Genomic DNA, 26,221 nt, shown 5'->3' with positions numbered 1-26,221 from the left:
GCCTGTAATCCCGGCACTTTGGGAGGCCGAGGCGGATGGATCACCTGAGGTCAGGAGTTCCAGACCAGCCTGGCCAACATGGTAAAACCCCGTCTCTACTAAAAATACAAAAATTAGCCAGGCGTGGTGGTGCAGGCGTGTGGCTGGAGGAGAGTGAGTGAGGGGCCGCGTGGGAGGAGAGGTGAGGACAGATAGGTCGGGGGCAGATCTTGCAGGGCCTCGGAGGCTGTTGTGGTTATGACAGCATCTCTGACTCCCCTTACTCTGGCCTCCTCTCTCCGCCACAGAGCTGCCCGATCCAGGAATCCTCCACCACTCCTGAGCTGCCTTCGGAGACCCAGGAGACCCCAGGCCCCGCCCTGTGCAGGTGACACCACTCCCTGGCCCCCTGTCCACCACCCCTGCCCACTGTCCTTGTTCTCACCAGTGGCCTCTCTCCACAGCCCTCTGAGGAAGTCACCTCTGACCCTCGAGGATTTCAAGTTCCTGGCGGTGCTGGGCCGGGGTCATTTTGGGAAGGTGAGGTGGAGGGCAGGGAATTGGGAGACCCCCCAGGTCCCTGGCTGGCCACTAAAACCATCCCTGCCCACTGTGGTTCCAGGTGCTGCTCTCCGAATTCCGGCCCAGTGGGGAGCTGTTCGCCATCAAGGCTCTGAAGAAAGGGGACATTGTGGCCCGAGACGAGGTGGAGAGGTGGGGACCTGCCATGGTCCTCTGGGGACCTCTGTCTTCTTTTTTGGGAAATGACAGTACAGTTCTCTCCTTGGAGCTGCAGGGAGAGTGACTCATAGTAGTCACTAACGCCAGGCACGGTGGCTCTTGCCTGTAATCCCAGCACTCTGGGAGGCCGAGGCAGGTGGATCACTTGGGCTCAGAATTTCAAGACCAGGCTGGGCAACATGGCGACACCCTATCTTTACAAAAAATACAAAATAACTAGCTGGGTGTGGTGGCACATGCTTGTAGCCCCAGCTACTCATGAGGCTGCGATAGGAGGATCGCCTGAGCCCAGTAGGTCAAGGTTTCAGTGAGCTGAGATCGTGCCACTGCACTCCAGCCTGGGCAACAGAGTGAGACCCTGTCTCAAAACAAACAAAAAGTCACTAATACCTACTAGCCTAATACCAAGATAATAATAGTTCTTAGAAAAGTTACTCATTTGTTCCTCCATGTAGCCCTATAAGCTAAATACTGATGGCACAGAGGGGTTGAGCAATTTACCCAAGGTCACACAGCCAGTAAGAAGCAGGTCCAGGATTCAAAGCTAGAGACTCAGGCTTTGAAGCCTGTGCCCTTCGTGATGCCACCATACTGCCTCTGCTTTGGGGTCAGGTTCCTGGGTTCAAATCTCACTTCCGCAGCATGGGCTTGGAGATCCAGGGGAGGTCACTTTTTCCCTTCAGAACCTCAGCCTCTTGGCTGGGCGCAGTGGCTCACGCCTGTAATCCCAGCACTTTGGGAGGCTGAGGTGGGCGGATCACCTGAGGTCAGGCCATCGAGACCCGTGTGGCCGACATGGTGAAACCCTGTCTCTACTAAAAATACAAACATCAGCCAGGCATGGTGGTGGGTGCCTGTAGTCCCACCTACTTGGGAGGCTGAGGCAGGAGAATCGCTTGAACCCAGGAGGCAGAGGTTGCAGTGAGCCAAGATCGTGCCACTGCACTCCAGCCTGACTCTGTCTCAAAAAAAAAAAAAAAAAAAAAAAAATCCCTCTTGATGTGGAGAAGCGGAATGTTACTGCCTTCCACACATGGTTGTCAGGTGCTCTCTACACAGTGCCTAACCCCTCTAAACATTCAGTACAGGCACTGAGATTGTCCTTGGTCTTCCCAGCATCCTTTTGATAATCAGGAACCCAACTCAGAAAGGCTGAAACAAGTAAAGAAATTTATTTGTCTGGATCAGAAAAGTCCAGGAGTGTGCTGCCTTCAGGCATGGCTGTATCCAGTTGCTGAGATGATGTTTCTTAGTTCTGCTTCCCTCTGTATGGGCTTTGCTTGCCATCTGGGAGTCTGGGGTAAGTGGCGGCCACGGTCTCTGACTTCTGTCCCCCACCCCTCCCCAGCCTGATGTGTGAGAAGCGGATATTGGCGGCAGTGACCACTGCCGGACACCCCTTCCTGGTGAACCTCTTTGGCTGTTTCCAGACACCGGAGCACGTGTGCTTCGTGATGGAGTACTCGGCTGGTGGGGACCTGATGCTGCACATCCACAGCGACGTGTTCTCTGAGCCCCGTGCCGTGTGAGCCTGGCCCCCTAGCCTGGGCCCCTGCCTCCCCCTACAGCATCTGACACTCAGTCCCCCCGAGAGGCTGGCAGCCTGCTTCTCATCCCTCCACCCTCAGGCTTTACTTCCCTCAGCCTCCCAGAGCTTTGGGTAGACTGGGGGGCTTTTGAGGATGTGGGAGCCAGGCTTATGTGACCCTCCCTCCTTGAAGGGTGGCCCTACCCCTCTCAGCAGCCTCTCTCTCTCTGCAGCTTTTATTCTGCCTGCGTGGTACTGGGCCTGCAGTTTCTTCACGAACACAAGATCGTCTACAGGTGTGTGCGTGTGTGCATGCGTGTGCACACTGCCCGTTGTGGGGACAGGGCCCAGCACCCCGCTCATCCCTCTTTCCACCCCTCCAACCCCCAACAGGGACCTGAAGTTGGACAATTTGCTCCTGGACACCGAGGGCTACGTCAAGATCGCAGACTTTGGCCTCTGCAAGGAGGGTGAGGGGCTGGCCTCGGGATTAGACAAAGGAGGGGGAAGGAATGGGGTCCCTAACCCTACTCGGGCTGCCCCCCACCCTGACCCTGGGACAGGGCTGGCTGTGTGGACAACCCCACATTGGGCTGAGCGACTCCTCTGGCCCCCATAACCTCACATGGCCTTGCTGTCCCCAGGGATGGGCTATGGGGACCGGACCAGCACATTCTGTGGGACCCCGGAGTTCCTGGCCCCTGAGGTGCTGACGGACACATCGTACACGCGGGCTGTGGACTGGTGGGGGCTGGGTGTGCTGCTCTACGAGATGCTGGTTGGCGAGGTGAGCCCCCGCCCCTGTGTGTCTTGGATCTCATTGGAACCTGCGTGTGCCCAGGGTGGGATCCAAGTCTGCGTCTACCACATGTTGTGTGATTGAGGGCTGCTGCCTCTGCTTCCCTGGCCTCAGTTTCCACATCTATAAAATGGGGCATTTCGCTGCCCAAGTAAGCCAGCACCCAAGAGCTGCAGTAGAGTGTGGGACTCAGGCCGGCCGGGCTGGGTGTGGAGCAGCCAGATGAGAGGCCTCATGCACCCCGGGCCGCCCTCTCCCCAGTCCCCATTCCCAGGGGATGACGAGGAGGAGGTCTTCGACAGCATCGTCAATGACGAGGTTCGCTACCCCCGCTTCCTGTCGGCTGAAGCCATCGGCATCATGAGAAGGGTGAGGACCCCCGACGTGGGGCGGGCCTGGGGAGGGCACTGGGTCCCAGGAGGGGACAGATCCTGACACAGCGCTTCTTCCTCCAAGCTGCTGCGGAGGAACCCAGAGCGGAGGCTGGGATCTAGCGAGAGAGATGCAGAAGATGTGAAGAAACAGCCCTTCTTCAGGGTGAGATTCCCCACAAGGACCTCAGTGACCCCGGCCCTCCCCCAGGGCCGATTGATCACCCCACACCCAATGCCCCCCATGCCTAGCCGCTTTGCCTCAAGGGCCTTGTTGCACCTCCAGGGCAACATCGTCACCTCCTTTGACACCCCTATTTCCCTCCTCCACTTTTGTTCCCCCCAGGGACCCTCCTAATCCCACATCTCCACTTTTCCCTTTTTTTTTTTTTTTTTTTTTAAGCCAGGGTCTTGCTCTGTCACCCAGGCTGGAGTGCAGTGGCTCAATCTCGGCTCACTGCAACCTCTGCCTCCCAGGTTCATGCGATTCTCCTGCCTCAGCCTCCCAAGTGCCTGGGATTACAGGCGCACACCACTCCACCACACCGGGCTAATTTTTGTATTTTTAGTAGAGACAGGGTTTCGCCATGTTGGCCAGGCTGGTCTTGAACTCCTGGCCTCAAGTGATCCTCCCGCCTCGGCCTCCCAAAGGGCTGGGATTACAGGCGTGAGCCACCATGCCCAGCCTCCACTTTTCCTAATCCCACTTCTCCACCAGGCTCTCGCAGGTGATCCCTCCTGAGCACCAGTCCCCCCACTCCACTTTTCCTCTATATGCTGACTCCTCTCCGTGGTCCCCGAGCCCCAGGACTGGTCCCCACTGCAGCACGCCCCCTCCTCAGCCTCCAGGCTGACCCTCCCCTCCGCTTCCCTCCCCTGCAGACTCTGGGCTGGGAAGCCCTGTTGGCCCGGCGCCTGCCGCCGCCCTTTGTGCCCACGCTGTCCGGCCGCACCGACGTTAGCAACTTCGACGAGGAGTTCACCGGGGAGGCCCCCACACTGAGCCCGCCCCGCGACGCGCGGCCCCTCACAGCCGCGGAGCAGGCAGCCTTCCTGGACTTCGACTTCGTGGCCGGGGGCTGCTAGCCCCCTCCTCTGCCCCTGCCCCTGCCCGAGAGCTCTTAGTTTTTAAAAAGGCCTTTGGGATTTGCCCGATCCTTGCGTCCTCCGTGTCTTCTTGTGTGCAGTCATTGGGGGTAGGGGCGTGCTTGGAGTTGCGGACGTTTGGGGGGCAGGTGGCTGGGTGGTCGTGGGAGTCTCGAGTGATGGGGGTGTCATTTGAAGAGGATCAAGGAGCGGCGTGGACTCGAGGCTGTTATTATGGTGGGGAGCGCGGGTAAGCCGAGATGGGAGGGGGGTCGGGGGCATGGGGCAAAATTGTTTGGGGGTAGGGTTTTGGGGTGTATTGGAAGAGCTCAAAGCCGCAGTGAGCAGAATGGTTTCGGAAGTCCGTTAGGGCGGCGGCAAGGTCAGGAAACGCCCCCCACACCCTCTGTCTCTGCTCCCACCGGAGCCCCAGCCTCCGCCGCCCGCACGGTGCGCTTGCTCCTGCGGCTCCGGCGCCCACGGGCCTGGCACCCTCGAGCTTCCTAGAACCGCGCCCCCGTTTCTCCGCGCCCTCTTCTGGCAGGCCCCGGAACTGCATCCGCCCTGGAGGCGCACGCGGCGTCCCGGCAGCCCCCCGCGCGACCCCAGTGGATGCCGAAGTCCCGACGGGACACACCGCCCTGCCTGGGCTCGCAGAATGGCTTTTTATTCCTCAAAGGCTCTGCGCCGCGCACCTGGGCCCAGACCAGGGTGGGCTGGCCTAGTCGTTGGGCCTCCGGTTGTGCTCAGAAGTGGCTGAGGCCGCTGTGCCGGGAACTGCGCAGCGAGCTGGCCTCCCATGCGCTCGGGGTTAGGCCCAGCGCCGCGGGGCCGCCCTTGGCCCCGGCCCTCGGGGGCAGGAGGCGAAGCAGTTGGCGCAGCACGGCCTGGCGCAGCAGGATGTACACCCAAGGGTCCAGGATCTGGTTCCAGGAGGCAAGGCGCACGGCCAGGAACAGTGGCCGCTGCAGGGAGGTAGAGCTCCAGCCCCCGACGGCCAGCGCCACCAACACCTGCGGGGGAAGCCGGTGTGAGCCTTAGAGCAGGCGCGGGCGCACGGGGGCGCAGGGATGGTGGGGGCGTGGCCGGAAGGTAAAAGCCTGGGAGGAGGGGTGAGCCGTCGCAGGGAGGGTAAATGGGGATCCAGATGGGAAGGGGATACGGAAAAAAAGGGGGGCAAAGAAACAAACACCTTCAGTGGGTGGGGGTCCGGCCGTAGAAGAGTCTCAGGTATCCCGGAAAGAGGAAAAACGAGGGAGTTGGGTGAAAGGACTAGGGAATGAAGCGCGGGGGCGTATAACGGTGGGGCAGGAGAGGAGGCTTGTGTGGGTCGGGGTGCGCTACAAAGATCCCAAAAAGGAAGAGGAGAGGGGGGCTAGGAGGAAGGATGGGAGGTCAGATGGAGAAGGGGATGCTGGCTTTCGGGGCAGGTGGGGCCTCCAGGGGCCGGGGCCTTGGTTGAGTCCAGGATGGAGGCCCCAGGTGTCCTGGGACGACAAAGGGCGGGAGGGTGCCGAGAGGGAGCGGGAAGGAGCGTGGCTCGAGGGGCCGGTGCGCCCCTCACCAGCATTGGGCTCCAGCAGATGCACGACACCACCATGATACCGACAAGCTGGCCCACCATCTCCACGTCGTGGGCACGAGCTCTGCGTGCAGAGCCGCGGCTCCGGGAGCCGCCAAAGAAGGTGGAGGCCGAAGCGATGGACGAGGCGGACGAGGCGGAGGCCGAGCGGGGTCCGCGCGCCCCCCAGCGACGCCGGCTGTCGGGGCCTGAGGCCGGGGGAGGCCGTCGGGAGCGGCGTCGCCAGCGGGCGCGTAGCAGAGCCAGGCCGCTGAGCGTGTTGCACACTAGCGCGGCGAGGAGCGCGACCAGGCCGACGCTGGCGAAGAGGCCAGCAAGCAGTGCCTGGCGCCAGCCGCCCGGGGGACCCAGGCCGATGAAGCACCACGTGCCCGGGTACTGCAGCTCATAGCGGCCCACGCGCGCCAGCGGCAGCAGCGCCACGGCCAAGGCCACCGCGGCCACCGCGGCCAACGCCAGGCGCGCGCGGGCGACCGAGACCCGCGCGGCGTGGAGCAGCGGTCGCGTGACGCCCACGCAGCGCTCCACGGCCATGCCACAGCCCAGCAGCAGCGGGCACAGGCCGAAGAAGACCATGCAGCCGCCCAGGAAGTGGCAGGCCCCGCCGGCCGGAGCGCGCCCCGCAGTGTACAGACGCAGCACCAGCGCGCCCGGGATCACGTGGCCCGCCAGGTCGGTGGCCAGCAGGCTGGCCACGAACAGCAGGAAGGTGGCGGCCGAGCGGCGGCGTCGCAGGCGGCCCGCGGCCTGCGCCAGCAGCGCCAGCGCCAGCAGGTTGGACACGGCGCCCAGCGTCATGGAGAAGATGGGCAGCGCGGGCGAAGCGCCCGACGGCGCCACGGCCGACGTGTTGGAGACCCAGGGCGCCGCGCATGTGGTCGCCTCGCCCGTCAGGCTCAGGTTGAGGGGCCCGCAAGGGCTCATGTCAGGCGCCAGGGGTGCTGGATAGAGGAGAGGAGGGCAGAGTGAGGCTGGCTGGGCCCGGGCGGGGACCAGCCCACGGTGCCATCTCAGAACATCAGGGCCCGTTTGACTCCATGGCGTTCTCAGGCGGCCCCTCTGCCCATGGCAGTTGCCATGGGCAACTCCAAATGACCTGGCCACTCCATTTGGAAACCCTCCTCCCTCTCTTTCGCCTCTCACCACCCCATCTCCTGCTCCAGGGCCTCCCTCTATCCCCACTGGCCCCTTCTCTGCCCTTCATGGTTCCCTGCAAGATTCCCCCCAGCCCGTCCTCAGGCATCTCTGCCAGTGCCTCTGGGCCTCACAGATTTCTCCCCGCCCCCCGACCCCCACCTTCCATTTTTACACCGCAGCAAATTCCTGAGGCCTGTGGCTCCATCTGATAGCTCTAACCCATTTCTGCCCCTGTGGCCCTACCTGACTTTCCCCATGTCAGCTTTACTCCAGTCCCATCCTCGATGCCCCAGCCCCATCTCTACCACCATGGGCACATCTCTCCCCACGGCCATGTCCCTGTCCCCCATGGACCCATCTCTGACTCCACATGGCACAGCCACATCTGTGCCATGGATCCATCTCTGCCCCTGCCCCACGGACCTGCCTCTGCTCCACTGCGGTCTCTCACCAGGCCCTACCCCGATCACCTCTACCTCATCCTGGGTGCCCACGGTTCCACTCCATATCCCTGCCCCAGAGGCCTGGAGGCGGCCCCACGACCATCCACTCACTCTTTGATATCCTGGTGGTGAGGGCTGAAAGGGCGGAACTGCCCACCAGGCCAGATGGGAAGGGAGGATGGACAGACGGTAAGACAGGGATGCACAGATCGGGGAGAAGAGCCCAGGGACACAGGACTGACAGCAGGTGGCCATGGCCCCACCCCTTCATGCCCTCCTCCTCCGCAATCAGGGACCCTCATGTGCAACCCGCTTACCCGGCACTGCCTGGGATGTGGGGTCCCCATCACCGGCCGCTCAGCCCTGCCGCCAACTGCGCCCTGGCTCTCCGGCAAGCCGCTTCTTCCCTCCCTCTTCCTGGGGCGGCTCCTCGGCTCCTCCCGCCGCCCTTGCTGGCCTCCAGGGGCCGCTCCACCCCGCGCACGCCCGCTGGGGGCCTGGAGAGGCAGAGACCCCACTCTCTGCTCCTGGCAATGGGCGGGGGCCACTCTGGGCCCCAGCGGCTCCCTCCACGAGGAGTGAAGCTCCCTGGAGTCGGTCTGGCCCCCTGTGACCCCCTCCTCCCAGCAGGGCAGGAGCAGCCCCCTTCCCCCCGAGGCTCGGGCCTCTTGCTTCATTAATAAAGTGGATAAAATCTAAACACTGGAAAATGTGAGCGTCGTCTGGGGCTGGCCGGGGCGGCTGCAGGGGGTGCCACTGCCCCCTCCCTGGGGCTTTGGGGCTAGGGAGGCTAACTCCAATTCTGTGGGGCCAGCAATGCCCCCTGCCCTGCCAAAGCCTTCGTGGATGTCGGGGTGGGTGCTGGTGGGCAGGGCCTCGGGTAGACCAGCTTGGGTCAGGCCCAGCCTGGCCAGGGGATCCGCCTACTATTTATATAGGGGCTTAAGCTCTGGCTAGGGCCACAGAGAGTCATATCCTGGGAGGCAAGGGGAGGAGGCTGAAATGGGGCAGGGGAACCAGGAGGCCTGGTGACCTGGGGACTCTCCCCTGTGTCTGGCTCCTGCTTTAAGATGGGCTGAGTGACACCTGGGACACACGTCCTAAGCCACAAATACTCGCCTCCTGCCCTGAGAAGTTGGGTCACACTGGCACAGCCTCACACCCTAAGACATACAATCCTGTCACTTCCCACTCAGTTTCATCCTGTCCCCATCTCAGCACAGCCAGGTTGCTGCCGCCACATCCCTGCACGCAGGGTCTTACCCCCAGCGCCGGGACGCACCCAGAGTTACTGCCTCAATTCCAGCCCCTCCCTTCAACACCCCAAAATGCAGCCCTCTGAGATGATTACCTGCACCACCCTCCTTAGTGCTGGGAAATAGGGTCTCGCTTGGCACCCCGAGAGACACACACATGCACACGCACTCCTTATTGCCAAAACTGCCCCTGACCACACTCTGTATGACTTGTGATGACCCCCCAACAATCCCAGACAGGCCCCACAAGCACACGCCGTACACCCAAGGCACAAGAAGTGACACCCCCCACTCCTGGACACCAGAGACCTAGCTGGCCACCCCCACCCTCACCCAGAAACAGCAATGCCCTGAGACACACACACCTGCACCCCTAGACACCCCTGGACCTAGCCAGCACCCCCACCCAGGAAACAGCAACATCCTGAGACATACCCTGACACCCCTGAACACCCCAAGACCTAGCCAGGCACCCCTCCTTGCCCCAGAAACAACAGCACCCTAAGACACACACGCCCACACCCCGGGCACCCCAAGACACAGTCACTCCGTTGCACTCGCCACCACCAGACACTGCCAGTTACACCTGCAATTGCCCTGGAACACAGAGCTGGTTATCACATCCCTTACCCACGACACAGCCCTCCCTCACTGCGTCACGAGCCATCAACACTCTGATAGTCTCACAGTCCTACCCAACACCCAAGACGCACACAGCCACACCCCTTCACCACCGCAGCCGGCTCCCAGCACAGACACCTGAGGAGCCCACAGGTGCCCAGGGATGCCCTGAGTCACCAGGACTGCGGCTCCCCAACTCCACCCGGGTCTGCCCACCAACACCCAGCCCCGAGGGTCTTCCCCTTTTCCCCCTTCCCCTGTTCCTGGTGGCCCAGTGCCCGCCCGCCTGTTGGAATGAGGATTGCAAGCTGGCCTCGGACTTCCCCACAGCCTCTCGGCTCACCCCCAAGCATTCCTGTGGGGGCCTCTGGCCCAGCGCCCCTTGCTTCAATCCCTTCCCTTCCAGGTCTGGCCAGGGTCCCACCCTGCCTTTCCCTGATCACCCTCAATCCTCGAAGATGAGTGAGTTGTCAAAACAAGTATGCCGGGTTTATGTCTAGGGCAAAGCAGGGTGCCCCATGGACGCCTGCGTGTCCAGCATTGGGCCGGGTGGGGTGGGGGCTGCATCATGCCTGCCCCCAACCTCCTGGTGTAGGGGTGGGGCTCTGGCAGGCCTGTGGTTCCATCTTTCTATTTCCAAGACATGTTTCAATGCCCTGGTGCTCCCCACAGTCCCGGCGTTGTCACCAGCTGCAGACAGCAGCCTTGTGAAGCTCCAGGGGGTGGGAGGCCTTGTGGGAGAGGGGGCAGGATTTGAACCCTCAGTAGTCCAGGAAGCTCTGGCCCTGCCTGGAAGCCTGGTGGCCTGCAGCCAGAAGGGACAGTGGGAGGGGGCAGGCGGCCTGGTGCCAGCTCCTAATTCAATTTGGAGCCTGCGGAAGATGGATTTCAGCTGCTGAATTCTTTCTCAGCCCCAACCTTCCCCCTCTCCCACCCTGAAGCCACACAGGTCCAACAGCAGATAGATTCTTTATGTTCAAGACAGCAAATTCAGATACAAAAGCCCACTGCCATCATCCCTCCCTCCCTCCTGCGCTGGGCCAGGGATGGGGCTGGAGGGAAGAGATGGCAGGTGGGGAGGAGGTTGGGGGTTCACAGCAGACTCATGTCAAATGCGGAGGTAACAGGCTCCATGGGGAGGGGGCTCCTCTCAGGAGGAGCGAGGGCATTATTGCATTTGCTAGGGGAGGGACAACCCTCTCCCCTGTATTCCTTGCGTCAGGAAACTAGGAAGGTCATGACCCCCAAACAGAACCCAAGGCCCCAGGGAGACAGAGGGACCAGTTTGGCAGCTGATGGTGGAAAGTGGTGGAGGCGGGGGTGGCCGCCCAATTTGGCCGATCCCTCCCCTCCCCGTGCCTGACCCGGCTGAGGTAGGTGGGGAAAAGGGCACAGGGGGGCCGGGGACCCCGGCCAGATTGGGAACCGGGGAGGGGATGGTACCAATTGGAGCGGGGCAGGGGGCCCGTCCCCACCTCCCTTCCCCATCGTCCTTGGGCTGCTGAGCTAGGCTCAGGCTGGAGGCTCCGGTCCTGACGTCAGTGTCCCTGCTGGGGGCCCCCACCAGGTTGGGCCCATGTCATCATCGCAGGGTCCGGGGGGAGTCCTAGTAACGGCCGACCTTGGCGTCCCCGATGGCGCCCCAGACGTCAAAGACGAACTCGTCAGGGAAGGCAAAGTCACCCAGCCGTTCGTCCAGGGCCTCGGCCAGCTCATCCGGGTTCCTTTTGTCCTTTCCCAGCTCCACCATGGTGGCCGCTATTGGGGGAGGGGGCAGAACGGAGGCACAAATGACACCAGGGACCAAGGGGCTCAGGGTGGATTTGGCCCCCAGCAGACCTAGATGCCCCCTCCCCCAGGCAGCCCTCACTCACCCAGTTCCGTGTCCCTGATACCCATGTAACTCTCCAGCAGGTCATCCACCTTCTCAATGGCCTTCTCTTCAAAGGCAGAGGGCTGGGGCCAGGGAGGGGTGACAGCGACATCATAACAATGTGAATATACACTGTAATTGGACTGGCCGCCCTTGTCACCACTTTACATATATTCATATTTAGACCTCAGGACAACCCTGAGAAGAAGGTATCGGTGTTCAGCTCATCCCCATTTTACTGATGGGCAAACTGAGGCCCACGTGCCCAAGGAAGGTCCCTGGGAGCTGGGAAGTGGCAGAAGTGGACTAGAATCCAGGCTGTCTGCCCAGAGTCCCCTCAGCTAACGGGTAATGCTGCTGGTTATGAAAAGGAAGGGAGGGCTGGGCGCGGTGGCTCACGCCCATAATCCCAGCACTTTGGGAGGCCGAGAAGGCTGGATCACCTAATGCCAGGAGTTCGAGACCAGCCTGGCCAACATGGTGAAACCCCGTCTCTACTAAAAATACAAAAATCAGCCGGGCATGGTGGTGGGCACCTGTAATCCCAGCTACTTGGGAGGCTGAGGCAAGAGTATTGCTTGAACCTGGGAGGCAGAGGTTGCAGTGAGCTGAGATCACGCCACTGCACTCCAGCCTGGGTGACAAGAGTGAGACTCTGTCTCAAAAAAAAAAAGAAAGGGAAGGGATGCCGGAGATAGGGTCCGGCTGGAGCACTCACCAGATCCTCCACCGTGGCGGGGCCCCGGGATCGGAGCCGCAGGGTCCCTCGGCCAGTGCCCACTTGTGGGCCAGAGCCAGGGCGGCCACCTGCTGAGCGCTGGCTGATCATGTCTGTGGGAGGCAGGAGAGGAGTGAGTGTGGGGGAAGCTTGGTTTTAGCATGCTCTGGGCAGGAACTTGTCCTTCCTGGCTTTCACCGCCACCCCAAACTTCTCTAAGCTTCTGCAAGTTCTTGGGGGCTGGGGCTGGGGTGATCCCAGGAGGGCAGGAATCCTGACTCAGGCCTGGCATGGATGTGGGGCAGAGCAGGGGGGACAGCTGGGAGCCAGGAATAGGAAATGCTGGAGGGGAGACTGGAGGGGCCGCTTCTGTTCCCAGGGGCTGGGGGACAGGAAGCGGGTGTACCCCAGCCTGAGTCTCCAGCTGTCTGAGTCTGTCTCCTCTTGGCCAAGGGGGTATGGCTGCTGGGCCACAGACCAGCCCTACCTGCCCGGGGAAATGATTTAGTACCCCACCCCCACCTCAGGGGCCTGGGGCCCATTCCTGAGAGTTAGTGAAGCCAGATGGAAAAGTGGGGGGGCTGGCACTGAGCAGTCAAGCCTGGCCTGTTGGGGGTTGGGGGCTGGCCGGGGTGAGGGCGCTTGGCTGGGCTAATGGCCCCTGGAAGCTAGGTGTGAGGGCAACTTCCTCCTCACCCTGCCCTTCTCCCCGGCTGGGCCAAGGGCCAGCACCCCGTCTTGGGGCCAGGAGGAGCTGCAACCCCTTCCCTATCGGCAGGCCAGGTTTGGGCGCCACCTGCGGGCCGCTCGCGGCACCACCGCCTGCGCCCATGCGAGCAGCCACACTGGGGAGGTCCAGGGGGCGGCTCCTCACCGAAGGCCTTGCGAGGCTCCGTGAGCTTCAGCGTAAAGGTACGGCCTCGGGGCAGCTCCTTGAGCAGCCGGGCCACCTCGTAGTGCCGGCAGCCCAGCAGGCTCTGCCCATTAATGGCCTCGATCATGTCGCCCACGCTGATGAGGTGGATGTGGTCGATCACGCTGCCCTCCTTGATGCGCTGCGGGGGCGGGGAGTCATCAGCCCTTGGGGCTCTGCCCTGGTTTCCGGGGTCCCATGGCCCACCCTCGCTCCCAGGCCTCCGGAGTGCCCTGTCTCCCCAGGCACCTTGATGAAGGCGTAGCCAGCCCCGTTGTCCGTGATGGTGAGACCGAGTGCATCCTCCGACTTGAACACCTCCACCTCCTTGCGCTGCCCCTTCACGTGGGCGAAGATGAAGTCCTCCAGCCCGATCTGGCCCCCCAGGAGCTTGTCCATGTCCACTTTGTGGGTGTTCAGGGTGCAGAACATCACCTGCAGGGGTGGGAGACGCTGAACCCTCTCCCCCCTCCCTCCTCCTTTGCTAATCAACACTGGAGGGCAAAGGGAGAGAGCTGGGAGAGGACGGGGGTGGGGGTGGGGTAGGGGGGTGGGATGGGGGGGGATGGATTCCATCCCAGTGCCCGATCACCCACTGAGCCAGAGCCAGGGCCAGGGCAGGGCCCACATTAGCCTGTGAGCTCTGCTAGGGCTAGGATTTAGTTTTCCTTCCTTTTTTTATTTTGAGACAGGGTCTTGCTGTGTCACCCAGGCTGGAGTACAGTGGTGCGATCATAGTCGCTGCAGCCTCAACCTCCCGGATTCTGGCAATCCTCCCACCTCAGCCTCCCAAGTAGCTGGAACTACAGGTGCTCGCCACCATGCTTGGCTATTTTTTGTTATTGTCTGTGGAGATATGGGTCTATGTTGCACAGGCTGGTCTCCAACTCCTGGGCTCAAGTGATCCTATCTCAGTCTCTCAAGTAGCTGGGACCACAGGCACGTGCCACCACATCCACATAGTTAAAATAATTTTTTTAGAGATGGGAGCCTCAGTATGTTGCCCAGGCTGGCCTGGAACTCCTGAGCTCCAGTGATCCCCCCACCTCAACCTTCCAAGTAGCTGGGACTACAGGTGTGCACCACTGTACCCAGCTAGGATTTCTGTCCTAGCAAAAATTCATTGCTGTGCCGGGTGCAGTGGCTCACGCCTGTAATCCCAGCACTTTGGGAGGCCGAGGTGGGCGGATCACAAGGTCAGGAGACCGAGACCAGCCTGGCCAACATGGTGAAATCCTGTCTCTACTAAAAATACAAAAATTAGCTGGGTGTAGTGGCGGGTGCCTGTAATCCCAGCTACTTGGGAGGCTGAGGCAGGAGAATGGTTTGAACCCAGGAGATGGAGGTTGCAGTGAGCCAAGATCGCACCACTGCACTCCAGCCTGGTGACAGAGCAAGACTCCGTCTCAAAAAAAAAAAAAAAAAATTCATTGCTGCTTTCAGGGAACGCAGCCTGGCACACAGTGAGTGCTCGCGAAATGTTTGTGGAGGACACAGAAACTCATCCCACTTATGGAGACCCCTGCATCTACTTCTTGCTCAAACCCACTATTGCTCTCCTTGCCCCCCTCCCATCTATCCCCACAGTGCTTGGCACCAGGCAAGCCCGCCTCCCACAGTGTTGAGATTCTCCAAGGCATCACGGAGAAGTGCATCTTGTAGCTGGCCTCTAGCCTCCACCATCTCCTGGGGCACTGGCCTCCCAGTGCCTGACAGGAACTCAGCATCCAGCCCCGGCCATCAGCTCCCACAGTCCATTGGGGTGCAGGCCTCTCTTGAGTGTCTGATGGGAACTCAGCATTTAACTGTGGCCATCAGCTCCCCACAATCTACTGGGGTGCAGGCCTCCCAATGCCTGATGGGAACTCAGCATCCAGCCTTGGCCTCCAGTTCTCCATACTTCACTGGGGCACATGCCTCCTAATGCCTGATGGGAACTCAGCGTCCAGCCCTGGCCATCAGTCTTGCACAATCGACTGGGAGGCAGGCCTCTCAATCCATCCATCCAATCAATCCATCCAGCCCTGGCCTCCCACAATCCACTGGAGCTCAGGTCTCTCAGTGCCTGCTGGGAACTCAGCATCCACCCCCAGTCTTGCACATTCTACTGGGGGTACACCCCTCCCAATGCCTGATGGGATGTCAGCATGCAGCCCTGGCCATCAGCTCCCACAATCCACTGGGGCACAGGCCTCCCAGTGCCTGATGGGAACTCGGCATCCAGCCCTGGCCTCCAGTTCCCCACAATTCACAGGGGCACAGGCCTCCCAGTGCCTGACGGGAACTCAGCATCCAGCCCAGGTCATTGGCCCCCACTACTGAGTGGGGCACAGGCTCAGCATCTGCAGCTTCGGCATCTGAGCCCCAGCTCACGAACAGGATGCAGGCCCAGACCTCTGGTCCACCATCAGGGACCCTGGTGCCTGGCTCCCCAGTGGGTACCTCGGCAGTTGGCAGGCGGAAGGCCTCGGCGATCTTGCCATACAGCTCCTTGACGTTGGTGAAGCCCTCGATGCGGCCAGTGGGACTGCCATGGGCCAGCTGGGTGTGGAACACGAGGCGGGGCCGCAGGGCTGGGGGAGGGGGGGGCAAGCCCATTTGGGGGCCCCCCGCCCCACCTCCACCCAGAGGCCCTGGCTCCCCCACGCCCAGCCCTCCACGGCCTGGCTCAGCCTCCTCATTTTCCACTAGAGGGGGCGCCTTTTTCCGCCGCCCCAGTCCCAGCGGCATGAGCAGTGAGAAGTGGGGTCACCAGAAGATCTGTAGGACAGGAAGTGGGGCTCAGGGCCTGGGCAGGGGCCTTGGGTGCCCCTCCCACACTACTCGAACCAGACAGGCCCAAGGAAGTACTCAGAGAACAAACTGGCCTCAGTTGAAATCCTCATCTCTTGTATAGTGACAGGATACTTATATAAAATAACAGGGCTGGGTGCAGTGGCTCACGCCTGTAATCCCACCACTATGGAAGGCTGAGGTGGACGGATCACTTGAGGTCAGGAGTTTGAAACCAGCCTGGCCAACATGGTGAAACCCCACCTCTACTAAAAATATAAAAATTAGCCCAGTGTGGTGGTGCACACCTGTAATCCCAGCTACTTGGGAGGCTGAGGCACAAGAATAGCTTGAACTGGGGAGGTGGAGGTTGCAGTGAGCCGAGATCATCACGCCACTGCACTCTAGCCTGGGTGACAGACTAAGGCTCTGTCTATAAATAAAATAAAATAAAATAAAATAAAACAAAACAAAATAAAATAAAAGGCTCACACCTGTAATCCCAGCACTGTGGGAGGCTGAGATGGACGGATCACTTGAGGTCAGGAGTTCGAGATGCCTGACCAACATGTCGAAATCCCATCTCTACAAAAATACAAAAAAATTAGCTAGGCGTGGTGGCACACGCCTGTAATCTCAGCGATTCAAGAGGCTGAGGCATGAGAATTGCTTGAACCCAGGAGGCAGAGGTTGCAGTGAGCCAAGATCACACCACTGCACTCCAGCCTGGGCGAAAGAGCAAGACTCTGTCTCAATAATAATAACAATAATAATAATAATAATAATAATAATAATAATAATAATAGCAACAACAACAACAACAACAGCAGCAGCAGCTAGGATTATTGCTTTGTGACCCTTTGTGTTTGTTTCGTTTGCTGTTGTGACAGGGTCTTGCTCTGTCACCTAGACTGGAATGCAATGGTATAATTAAAGCTCACTGCAGCCTTGATCTCCCAGGCTCAAGGGATCCTCACGCCTCAGTCGCTCAAATAGCTGGGACCATAGGCACATGCCATGAAGCTCAGCTAACCTTTATTTTATTTTTTTGAGATGGAGTCTCTCTTTGTCCCCTAGGCTGCAGTGCTGTGGTGTGATCTTGGCTCACTGCAAACTCCGCCTCCCGGGTTCAAGCAATTCTTAAAGAGGAGACCCTGACGCTTTTTTTTTTTTTTTTTGAGACTGAGTCTTGCTCTGTTGCCCAGGCTGGAGTGCAGTGGTGCAATCTCAGCTCACTGCAATCCCTGCCTCCCGGGTTCAAGCGATTCTCTTGTCTCAGCCTCCCGAGAAGCTGGGATTACAGGTGTGCACCACCACACCAGGCTAATTTCTACATTTTTGGTAGAGATGGGTTTCTCCAAGTTGGCCAGGCTGGTCTTGAACTCCTGACCTCAAGTGATCTGCCCACCTCAGCCTCCCAAAGGGCTGGGATTACAAGCATGAGCCACTGCGCCTGGCTAATGCTCAGCTAACGTTTCAAAACTTTTTGCAGGCCGGGCATGGTGGCTCATGCCTGTAATCCCAGCACTTTGGGAGGCCGAGGTCGAGGCCGAGGTGGGCAGATCATGAGGTCAGCAGTTCAAGACCAGCCTGGCCAACATAGTGAAACCCTGTCTCTACTAAAAAAAAAACACAAAAATTAGCCAGGTGTGGTGGCACATGCCTGTAGTACCAGCTACCGGGGAGGCTGAGGCAGGAGAATCGCTTGAACCCAGGAGATGAAGGTTGGCAGTGAGCAGAGATCGTGCCAATGCACTCACTCCAGCCTGGGTGACAGAGATAGACTCCGTCTCAAAAAAAAAAAAATTATATATATATATATATATATATATAGGAGAGAGAGAGAGAGAGGAGAGAGAGAAAGGCGTTTTTTTTTTTTTTTTTTTTTAAAACAGAGTCTCACTATGTTACCCAGGCTGGAGTGCAGTGGTGCGATCTCAGCTCACTGCAAGCTCCACCTCCAGGGTTCACGCTATCTCCTGTCTCAGTCTCCGGAGTAGCTGGGACTACAGGCGCCTGCCACCACCCCCGGCTAATTTTTTGTATTTTTAGTAGAGACGAGGTTTCACCACGTTAGCCAAGGATGGTCCCGATCTCCTGACTTTGTGATCTGCCTGCCTCGGCCTCCCAAAGTGCTGGGATTACAGGCGTGAGCCACTGCGCCCGGCAAGGAGGAGATCTTTCTACGTTGCCCAGGCTGGTCTGGGAACTCCTGGCTTCCAGGAGCTTTTGGCCTCCCAAAGCTGTGGCATGACAGGTATGGGCCACCGTGCCCGGCCTGTGACCTTCCTTAACCCTCACACCACACTGTAACATAGGGATCACGTTATGCTGTAATTATGCCCACTGAACAGATGAGAAAATGGAGCCTCAAAGTGACTACGCTTCTATTTTCCTCTCAGCCACAGTCACTAACACTGTGTGCAAAAAATTTCTGACTCTCCCCCTTTGGACCAAACAGGTGGATGGCACTTCCTGGCCTCTTTGTGACTGGGCAGCTAAATGATTATTTCTGGCAAATGGGTTGTGAGAGGAAGTGGCACATGACATTTCTGGGCTGAGGCATTTAAGTGCTGGAGCCTCCAGAGATCTATCTTTCCCAGGCAGGGTGATGAGCCACACTTGATATGGTGGCGACTCTATGAGGCCAGGTCCTGAATGACTATGGTGAATGGCGACCCCTGCTGAGCCGCAATGGAAGCGTAGCAGGAAGAAAAAGCAAACCTTTGCTTCTGAATTCAGCCACTAAGACTTTTGGGGTTGTATTCCACAGCAAAACTTGTCTTGATGGACATACATTTTTTTTTTCTCTTTTCTTTTCTTTTCTCTCTCTTTTTTTTTTTTTTTTTTTTTTTTTTTTGAGACAGAGTCGTGCTCTGGCACCCAAGCAGGAGTGCAGTGGTGCAATCTCAGCTCACTGCAACCTCTGCCTCCTGGGTACAAGCGATTCACCTGCCTCAGCCTCCCAAGTAGCTGTGACTACAGGAGCGCACCACCACACTTGGCTAATTTTTGTGTTTTTAGCAGAGATGGGGTTTTGTCATGTTGTCCAGGCTGGTCTTGAACTCCTGACCTCAAGTGATCCACCCGCCTCTGCCTCTTGGAGTGTTTCTATGCCTGGCCAGTTTCTTTCTCTCTTTCTCCATTCTCCACTCCCTTCAAACTTTTTTTTTTTTTTTTTTTAAGTACTTACTATATTCTACGCACCATTTTAGATATTGTCTTCAATAAAAAAAGCAAGATCCCTGACTAGGGCCATCATGTTCAGTTACACAAGTTGTGCACTGTGCAAAATTACTAGACCAAGGTGGCAAGTAGGACTGAAATTCGGCCTGCGCACTGCCTGCCAAGCTACATTTCTTGGTGTGGTGTCTGCCAGGAGGAAGAGATGTCTTTCTTTTTCTCTTTTTTTTTTTTTTTGAGACAGAGTCTCGTTCTGTCGCCCAGGCTGGAGTGCAGTGGTGCGATCTTGGCTCACTGTAACCTCCACCTCCCAGGTTCCAGCAGTTCTCCTGCCTCAGCCTCCCAGGTAGCTGGGACTACAGGTGCATGCCATCATGTCGGCTAATTTTTTGTGTGTTTTTAGTAGAGACGGAGTTTCACTATGTTGGCCAGGCTGGTCTTGAACTCCTGACCTCGTGATCCGCTCGCCTCGGCCTCCCAAAGTGCTGGGATTACAGGTGTGAGTCACTGCGCCTGGCCGAAGAGATATCTTTCTAATTCACTCACAGATGCTATATAGGCTAGCTGGGGCTCTGCCCATGACCACCAGAAGTGGATAGTCCGGAAGAGGAAATGCACAGTGAGCAGGGAAATGTGTAAATGTCTAATATAATTTTGTTTCCTTTCTTTTATTTTCCTTTTTTTTGACAGTCTTGCTGTTTTGCCCAGGCTGAAGTGCAGTGGTGCAATCAGAGCACACTGCACCCTTGCCCTCCTGGGCTCAAGTGATCCTCCCACTTCAGCCTTATGAGTAGCTGGGACCACAGGTGCTTGACACCATGCTCAGCTAATTTTTTTATTTTTATTTTTTAGAAACAGGGTCTTGCTATGTTGCCCCTGCTGGTCTCAAACTCCTGGGCTCAAGTAATCCTCCTGCCATGGCCTCCCAAAGAGCTGGGATTACAGGCATGAGCCACTGTGCCCAGTCTCATATAATTTTTAATAGTGATATGGAGACAAAGCAAGACAAGTTCTACAGACAAGATCGGTGAGGGCGTCTATGAGCACTTGAAGCTGAACTTGAGACCTGAACCACAGGAGGAAGCATTCATGCAATGATCTGGGGCAAGAACGTTCTTTTTTTTTTTTTTTTTTTGAGACGGAGTCTTTCTCTGTCCCCCAGGCTGGAGTGCAGTGGCACAATCTCGGCTCACTGCAAGCTCCGCCTCCCGGGTTCACGCCATTCTCCTACCTCAGCCTCCCGCGTAGCTGGGACTACAGGCGCCCGCCAACATGCCCAGCTAATTTTTTGTATTTTTAGTAGAGACGGGGTTTCACCGTGTTACCCAGGATGGTCTCGATCTCCTGACCTCGTGATCTGCCCACCTCGGCCTCCCAAAGTGCTGGGATTACAGGCTTGAGCCACCGCGCCCAGCCAAAAACGTTCTAAGTAGAGAGAACAGCCAGTAGAAAGGCCCTGAGCTGGGGCTGGGCATGGTGGCTCAAGCCTGTAATCCTATCACTTTGGGAGGCTGAGGTTGACAGATCACATGAGGTCAGGAGTTCGAGACCAGCCTGGCTGACATGGTAAAACCCCGTCTCTACTAAAAATCCAATACATAGGTGGGTGTGGTGGTGCACACCTGTGATCCCAGCTACTTGGGAAGCTGAGGTGGGAGAATCACTTGAACACAGGAGGCGGAGGTTGCAGTGAGCCGAGATCATACCACTGCACTCCAGCCTGGGTGACAAACTGAGATTTCGTCTCAAAAAAAAACAAAGAAAAACCCTGGCCAGGCGCAGTGGCTCATGCCTGTAATCCCAGCACTTTGGGAGGCCAAGGCAGGCGGATCATGAGGTCAGGAGTTTGAGGCCAGCCTGACCAACATGGTGAAACCCCAACTCCACTAAAAATACAAAAATTAGCCAGGTATGGTGGTGCATGCAAACCCCATCACTACTAAAAATACAAAAACTAGCTGGGCGTGGTAGTGCATGCCTGTAACCCCAGCTACTCAGGAGGCTGAGGTTGCAGTGAGCTGAGATCACGTCATTGCACTCCAGCCTGGGTGACAGAGCGAGACTCCGTCTAAACAAAAAAAAAAAAAAAAGAAAGAAAAGCCAAGCCCTGAACTGGGCATGCAATTGGCATGTTTGAGGAACAGTGAGGAGGCCTGTGGGGTTGGAACAGTGAGTGAAGGGGGGATAGTGAGAACGTGAGGGCAGGGAGGTAACAGGCTGCTATGTTTTCTTTATTATTATTATTTTTTAAATGGGGTCTCACTCTGTCGTCCAGGCTGCAGTGGAGTGATGTGATCACAGCTCACTACAGCCTCAAATTCCTGGGCTCAAGCAATCCTCCTGTCTCAGCCTCCTGAATAGCTGAGACTACAGGTGTTCACCACCATGCCCAGCTAATTTTTAGTTTTTGTAGAGATGGGTTTCACTACGTTGCCCAGGTTGATCCTGAACTCCTGGGCTCAAGCAATCCTCCCGCCTTGGCCATCCAAAGTGCTGGGATTATAGGCATGAGCTACCACACCCAACCTGCTATGGTTTGGATAAGGTTTGCCCCACTGAAACTCATGCTAGAACAATCGATTGGCTAACAAGGTCGATGACGCCAGACGCAAGACGTTGGGCCTACCGCGGTAGCGTGAGGGAAGCCATGAGCTCCGTTCCAAGGCATCTGTGAGCCTGTGGAGTAGACACCACGAGCAAAGCTCACCCTCCTGAGTTGAAAAAATTTATGGACAAGAAGTTATCATTGAAATTAAATGATGGCAGACATGTCCAAGGAATATTGCGGGGATTTGATCCCTTTATGAACCTTGTGATAGATGAATGTGTGGAGATGGCGACTAGTGGACAACAGAACAATATCGGAATGGTGAAAATACTAGGAGATAGTATCATCGTGTTAGAAGCCTTGAAACGAGTATAAATAATGGCTGTTCAGGAGAGAAACTCATGTCCTCTCTCCATAGGGCCTGTTTTACTATGATGTAAAAATTAGGTCATGTACATTTTCATATTAGACTTTTTGTTAAATCAACTTTTGTAATAGTCAAAAATGCTTTCTCAGACGTTCTGAATATACAATATTAGCTCTTATTCCAACTTTTTCTAACATGAATTTTCCTGCTTGATATTGATTTCAAAGGGTTTATGTATTAAAGTGAAAGAATCTTAATAAATGTGAAACATGGCAAAAAAAAAAAAAAAAAAAAGAAACTCATGCTAAAATTTGATCCCCAAAGTGGTGGTGTGGTGTTGGGAGGTGGGGCCTAGTGGGAGGTGTCTGTGTTATGGGGCCAGGTCTCTCCTGAATGGCTTGAAGTAGCTCTGGAGGCAATGAGTGCTTGCTCTCAAGAGCCTGGATTGTTCTCCAGAACATACAGTAGTTGGCCAGGTGCAGTGGCTCATACCTGTAATCCCTGCACTTTGGGAAGCCGAGGCGGGCGGATCACGAGGTCAGGAGTTCGAGACCAGCCTGGCCAACATGGTGAAACCCCATCTCTACTAAAAATACAAAAATTAGCTGCGTGTGATGGCGGGCGCCTGTAATCCCAGCTACTGGGGAGGCTGAGGCAGGAGAATTGCTTGAACCCGGGAGGTGGAGGTTGCGGTGAGCCAAGACCATGCCATTGCACTCCTGCCTGGGCAACAGAGACAGACTCAGTCTCAAAAAGAAAAAAAAGAATTGGCCGGGCGCGGTGGCTCACGCCTGTAATCCCAGCACTTTGGGAGGCCGAGGCGGGCGGATCACGAGGTCAGGTGATCGAGACCATGATGAAAGCCCGTCTCTACTAAAAATACAAAAAACTAGCCAGGCATGGTGGCGGGTGCCTGTAGTCCCAGCTACTCGGAGAGGCTGAGGCAGGAGAATGGCGTGAACCCGGGAGGCGGAGCTTGCAGTGAGCCGAGATTGAGCCACTGCACTCCAGCCTGGGCAACAGAGCGAGACTCCATCTCAAAAAAAGAAAAAAAAGAAAATACATTAGTTAGGCCAGGGACGGTGGTTCATGCCTGTAATCCCAGCACTTTGGGAGGCAGAGGCAGGCGGATCACCTGAGGTCAAAAGTTCGAGACCAGCCTGACTAACATGGAGAAACCCCATCTCTACTAAAAATACAAAATTAGCCGGGTGTAGTGGCACATGCCTGTAATCCCAGCTACTAGGGAGGCTGAGGCAGGAGAATCGCTTGAACCTGGGAGGCAGAGGTTGAGGTGAGCTGAGACCGTGCCATTGCACTCCAGCCTGGGCAACAAGAGCGAAATTCCGTCTCAAAAAGAAAAAAAAGGCCAGGCGTGGTGGCTCACGCCTGTAATCCCAGCATTTTGGGAGTCCAAGGCGGGTGGATCATGAGGTCAGGAGATCGAGACCATCCTGGCTAACACAGTGAAACCCCATCTCTACTAAAAATACAAAAAAAATTAGCCGGGCGTGGTGGCACACACCTGTAGTCCCAGCTACTTGAGAGGCTGAGGCAGGAGAATGGCATGAACCCGGGAGGCGGAGCTTGCAGTGAGCTGAGATCGTGCCACTGCACTCCAGCCTGGGTGACAGAGCGAGACTCCATCTCAAAAAAAAAAAAAAGAAGAAAGAAAGAAAGAAAGAAAGAAAATACATTAGTTAGGCTGGGCGCAGGGGCGGTGGCTCCCGCCTGTAATCCCAACACTTTGGGAGGCCGAGGTGGGTGGATCACCTAAGGTCAAGAGTTCGAGACCAGCCTGGCCAAAATGGCGTGAGCCAAAGGAGGCTGGTGTGAGCCACTGCGCTCAGCCTATATTTTCTTACGTAAAAGGGACTTCCTGGTGCCTCCTATCCAATGGTCTCTTCCAGGGAGCCATGCTGGATTCAGCTTGGCCGCATCCAATCTTTTTTTTTTTTTTCTTTTTTTTTTTGAGATGAACTCTCACTCTGTCACCCAGGCTGGAGTGCAATGGCGTGATCTCGGCTCACTGCAACCTCCACCTCCCAGGTTCAAGCGATTCTTCTGCCTCAGCCTCCTGAGTAGCTGGGATTACAGGTACACACCACCACACCTGGCTAATTTTTGTATTTTTAGTAGAGATGGGGTTTCTCCATGTTGACCAGGCTGGTCTGGAACTCCTGACGTCAGGTGATTCGCCCGCCTTGGCCTCCCAGAGTGCTGGGATTACAGGTGTGAGCCACTGTGCCCAGCCTGCACCCAGTCTCATGTATCCATTTGTTCATGCATCCATTCATTCGTCTGTCCCCTAACACACCCTCTCATCTCACCTGGTCCATCTCCATGATCACTCACCTAAATTAGTGTAGTTTCCTCCTGTGGGTTTCCCAGCTTCCACCCTCACCCCACAACGACTTCTTGTCCAGACAGCAGCCAGAATGGTCCTGTACAACATAAGTCATGTCACATTTGTCTCTGCTCTGACCCCTCCCCGGACTCTGACCTCGCTAGAAAGAAAAATCAGTGTCGGCCGGGCGTGGTGGCTCATGCCTGTAATCCTAACACTCTGGGAGGCCGAGGCGGGCACGAGCCACCACACCCAGCCATATATTTTCAAAATTAGCCGGGCGTGGTGGCAGGCGCCTGTAGTCCCAGCTACTTGGGAGGCTGAGGCAGGAGAATGGCATGAACCCGGGAGGCAGAGCTTGCAGTGAGCCGAGATCGCACCACTGCACTCCAGCCTGGGTGACAGAGCGAGACTCCATCTCAAAAAAAAAAAAAAAAAGAAGAAAGAAAAGACCCCTCATCATCCCTCCAACTCCGCCAGCTCTACGCACTGGGAGGCAGGAAACTAAAAACATGAATCTGGAACCTGGCTTCATTTCTTAATAACTGTGTAACTTTGGGCAAGGGTCTTAACCTCTCTGAGTTCCAAGGAAATCATGCATGTGCTTGGAACAGTCCTGGCACACAATAAGGGTTGGATAAATATTGGTGACAATTACTGCTACTGCCATCTTTTGTTTTTTTTTTTTTTTTTTTTTTTTGAGATGGAGTCTCGCTCTGTCGCCCAGGCTGGAGTGCAGTGGCACAATCTCGGCTCACTGCAAGCTCTGCCTCCCAGATTCACGCCATTCTCCTGCCTCAGCCTCCCGAGTAGCTGGGACTACAGGTGCCCACCACCATGCCCGGCTAATTGTTTGTATTTTTAGTAGAGACGCTGTTTCATCATGTTAGCCAGGATGGTCTTGATCCCCTGACCTCGTGATCCACCCGCCTCAGCCTCCCAAAATGCTGGGATTACAGGCGTGAGCCACTGCACCCGGCCTTGCTACTGCCATCTGTACCAAGATTCAAGCTTCCTCCTTTTCCCAAGATCCCTACATTCTGACCACCAATTCCCAGCCTCCTGACTCTCTCTCTCTGCCCACACCCACTGCCCTGGTTCATGCCGGCTTCCATGTCCCCACCCATGAGGAGGGATTAACAGCAGTGAGGAAAGTGAGTGAGTAATGAATCTGCCTGCCACTGCCATAAGAGGCTTGGTGGCCTGGGTTCAAATCCCACCCCTGCCACTTACCAGCTGTGTGGCCGGGGGCAAGTCACTTCACGTCACAGGGCCTCAGTTTCTTCATCTGAAAAATGGGTGGAATTCCTGTCACTCTCAAGGTGGTTGTGGAAATCCAAAGAGATTACCCATGTATCCCATCTACACTCTGCCTCAGACTCCATTTAAGGACGCTGTTGTCATTGTTACGGGTGTCTCTTCCTCTGCCCTGCCCTGCCCAGGAATATCCCAGCCCTCTCTGCCTGCCAATACCTACTCCAGGCCCACTCCTCCAGGGAGCCTCCCAGGCTTGCCCCAGCATGCTGGAACCGCCCCTGTGGTACAGACGGCTCAGGCCCATGAACTTAATTGCATGCTGCCCTGGCAGAACTCTTGTCTTCCAGCCTCAGGCTGTCATTTAACTTCATGTCTCTATTTTAAAACGTAAACCAGATGGCATCACTGCCCTGCCTGAAACTTTACAACAGTTTCCCCCCTTCTGGAAGAAAAACTGCAACTCTTTACTGTGACCCACAAACCCCTGCAGAATCGCTACTCTGGGTTCATCTTCTGCTCCAACCACATGATTCCAAACTTGGTCCAGCCTAAAAACCTTGGCCTTGCCTAAAGACCTTGGCCTTGCCCATTTCTTTTTTTTGAGATGGAGTCTTGCTCTGTCACCTAGGTTGGAGTGCAGTGGCACCATCTCAGCTCACTGCAACCTCCACCTTCTGGGTTCAAATGATTCTTCTGCTCT

At 56.8% G+C, this 26,221-nt stretch overlaps 3 protein-coding genes and 1 pseudogene across 8 annotated transcripts in view; 2 read left to right on the top strand and 2 right to left on the bottom strand.

Moving 5' to 3' along the window:
- The window catches only part of PKN1 (protein kinase N1), a 40,067-nt gene extending 35,487 nt beyond the window's left edge, over positions 1-4,580 (top strand). For all 5 annotated transcript variants that reach the window (XM_030820607.1, XM_030820606.1, XM_030820604.1 and 2 more), the window contains 10 exons: positions 288-367; positions 444-519; positions 602-693; positions 2,069-2,245; positions 2,482-2,544; positions 2,642-2,718; positions 2,893-3,035; positions 3,309-3,416; positions 3,504-3,584; positions 4,301-4,580. In XM_030820607.1, the coding sequence (XP_030676467.1) occupies positions 288-367; positions 444-519; positions 602-693; positions 2,069-2,245; positions 2,482-2,544; positions 2,642-2,718; positions 2,893-3,035; positions 3,309-3,416; positions 3,504-3,584; positions 4,301-4,504 (1,101 nt within the window). In that variant the 3' untranslated portion in view covers positions 4,505-4,580. The remainder of the gene's footprint in view (positions 1-287; positions 368-443; positions 520-601; positions 694-2,068; positions 2,246-2,481; positions 2,545-2,641; positions 2,719-2,892; positions 3,036-3,308; positions 3,417-3,503; positions 3,585-4,300) is intronic.
- Positions 4,581-5,151: 571 nt separating this feature from the next.
- Positions 5,152-8,084, bottom strand: PTGER1 (prostaglandin E receptor 1). Its single transcript, XM_030821864.1, has 3 exons — positions 7,984-8,084; positions 6,069-7,027; positions 5,152-5,517 (listed from the first exon to the last, which is right to left on the bottom strand). The coding sequence occupies exons 2-3, from the start codon at positions 7,008-7,010 to the stop codon at positions 5,251-5,253; spliced, it is 1,209 nt and encodes a 402-aa protein (XP_030677724.1). The 5' UTR covers positions 7,011-7,027; positions 7,984-8,084; the 3' UTR covers positions 5,152-5,250.
- Positions 8,085-10,493: 2,409 nt separating this feature from the next.
- Positions 10,494-25,535, bottom strand: GIPC1 (GIPC PDZ domain containing family member 1). The gene is made up of 8 exons (XM_030820603.1): positions 25,498-25,535; positions 24,273-24,361; positions 15,490-15,807; positions 13,297-13,482; positions 13,009-13,189; positions 12,135-12,247; positions 11,418-11,499; positions 10,494-11,301 (listed from the first exon to the last, which is right to left on the bottom strand). The coding sequence occupies exons 3-8, from the start codon at positions 15,775-15,777 to the stop codon at positions 11,150-11,152; spliced, it is 1,002 nt and encodes a 333-aa protein (XP_030676463.1). The 5' UTR covers positions 15,778-15,807; positions 24,273-24,361; positions 25,498-25,535; the 3' UTR covers positions 10,494-11,149.
- On the top strand, positions 21,480-22,436 carry LOC115836969 (annotated as a pseudogene). Its single transcript, XR_004032000.1, has one exon. The product of XR_004032000.1 is annotated as a small nuclear ribonucleoprotein G pseudogene (transcript).
- Positions 25,536-26,221: the final 686 nt, after the last annotated feature.

The sequence above is a fragment of the Nomascus leucogenys genome, chromosome 10, assembly GCF_006542625.1.
Source record: "Nomascus leucogenys isolate Asia chromosome 10, Asia_NLE_v1, whole genome shotgun sequence".
NCBI lineage: Eukaryota > Metazoa > Chordata > Mammalia > Primates > Hylobatidae > Nomascus > Nomascus leucogenys.
Note: the sequence above shows the minus strand (reverse complement) of the source record. Positions and strands in the feature narration are given on the sequence as shown.

Excerpts from the sequence above, each read along its gene's own strand:
- PTGER1 (XM_030821864.1), bottom strand. The coding sequence starts at position 7,010 with ATGAGCCCTTGCGGGCCCCTCAACCTGAGCCTGACGGGCGAGGCGACC. Across the intron at positions 5,518-6,068 it reads TCTGCTGGAGCCCAATGCTG|GTGTTGGTGGCGCTGGCCGT; the intron begins GTGAGGGGCGCA and ends CTTCCCCCGCAG.
- GIPC1 (XM_030820603.1), bottom strand. The coding sequence starts at position 15,777 with ATGCCGCTGGGACTGGGGCGGCGGAAAAAGGCGCCCCCTCTAGTGGAA. Across the intron at positions 13,190-13,296 it reads CTGGCTACGCCTTCATCAAG|CGCATCAAGGAGGGCAGCGT; the intron begins GTGCCTGGGGAG and ends CCGCCCCCGCAG. Across the intron at positions 11,302-11,417 it reads TATCAGGGACACGGAACTGG|CGGCCACCATGGTGGAGCTG; the intron begins GTGAGTGAGGGC and ends CTCCCCCAATAG.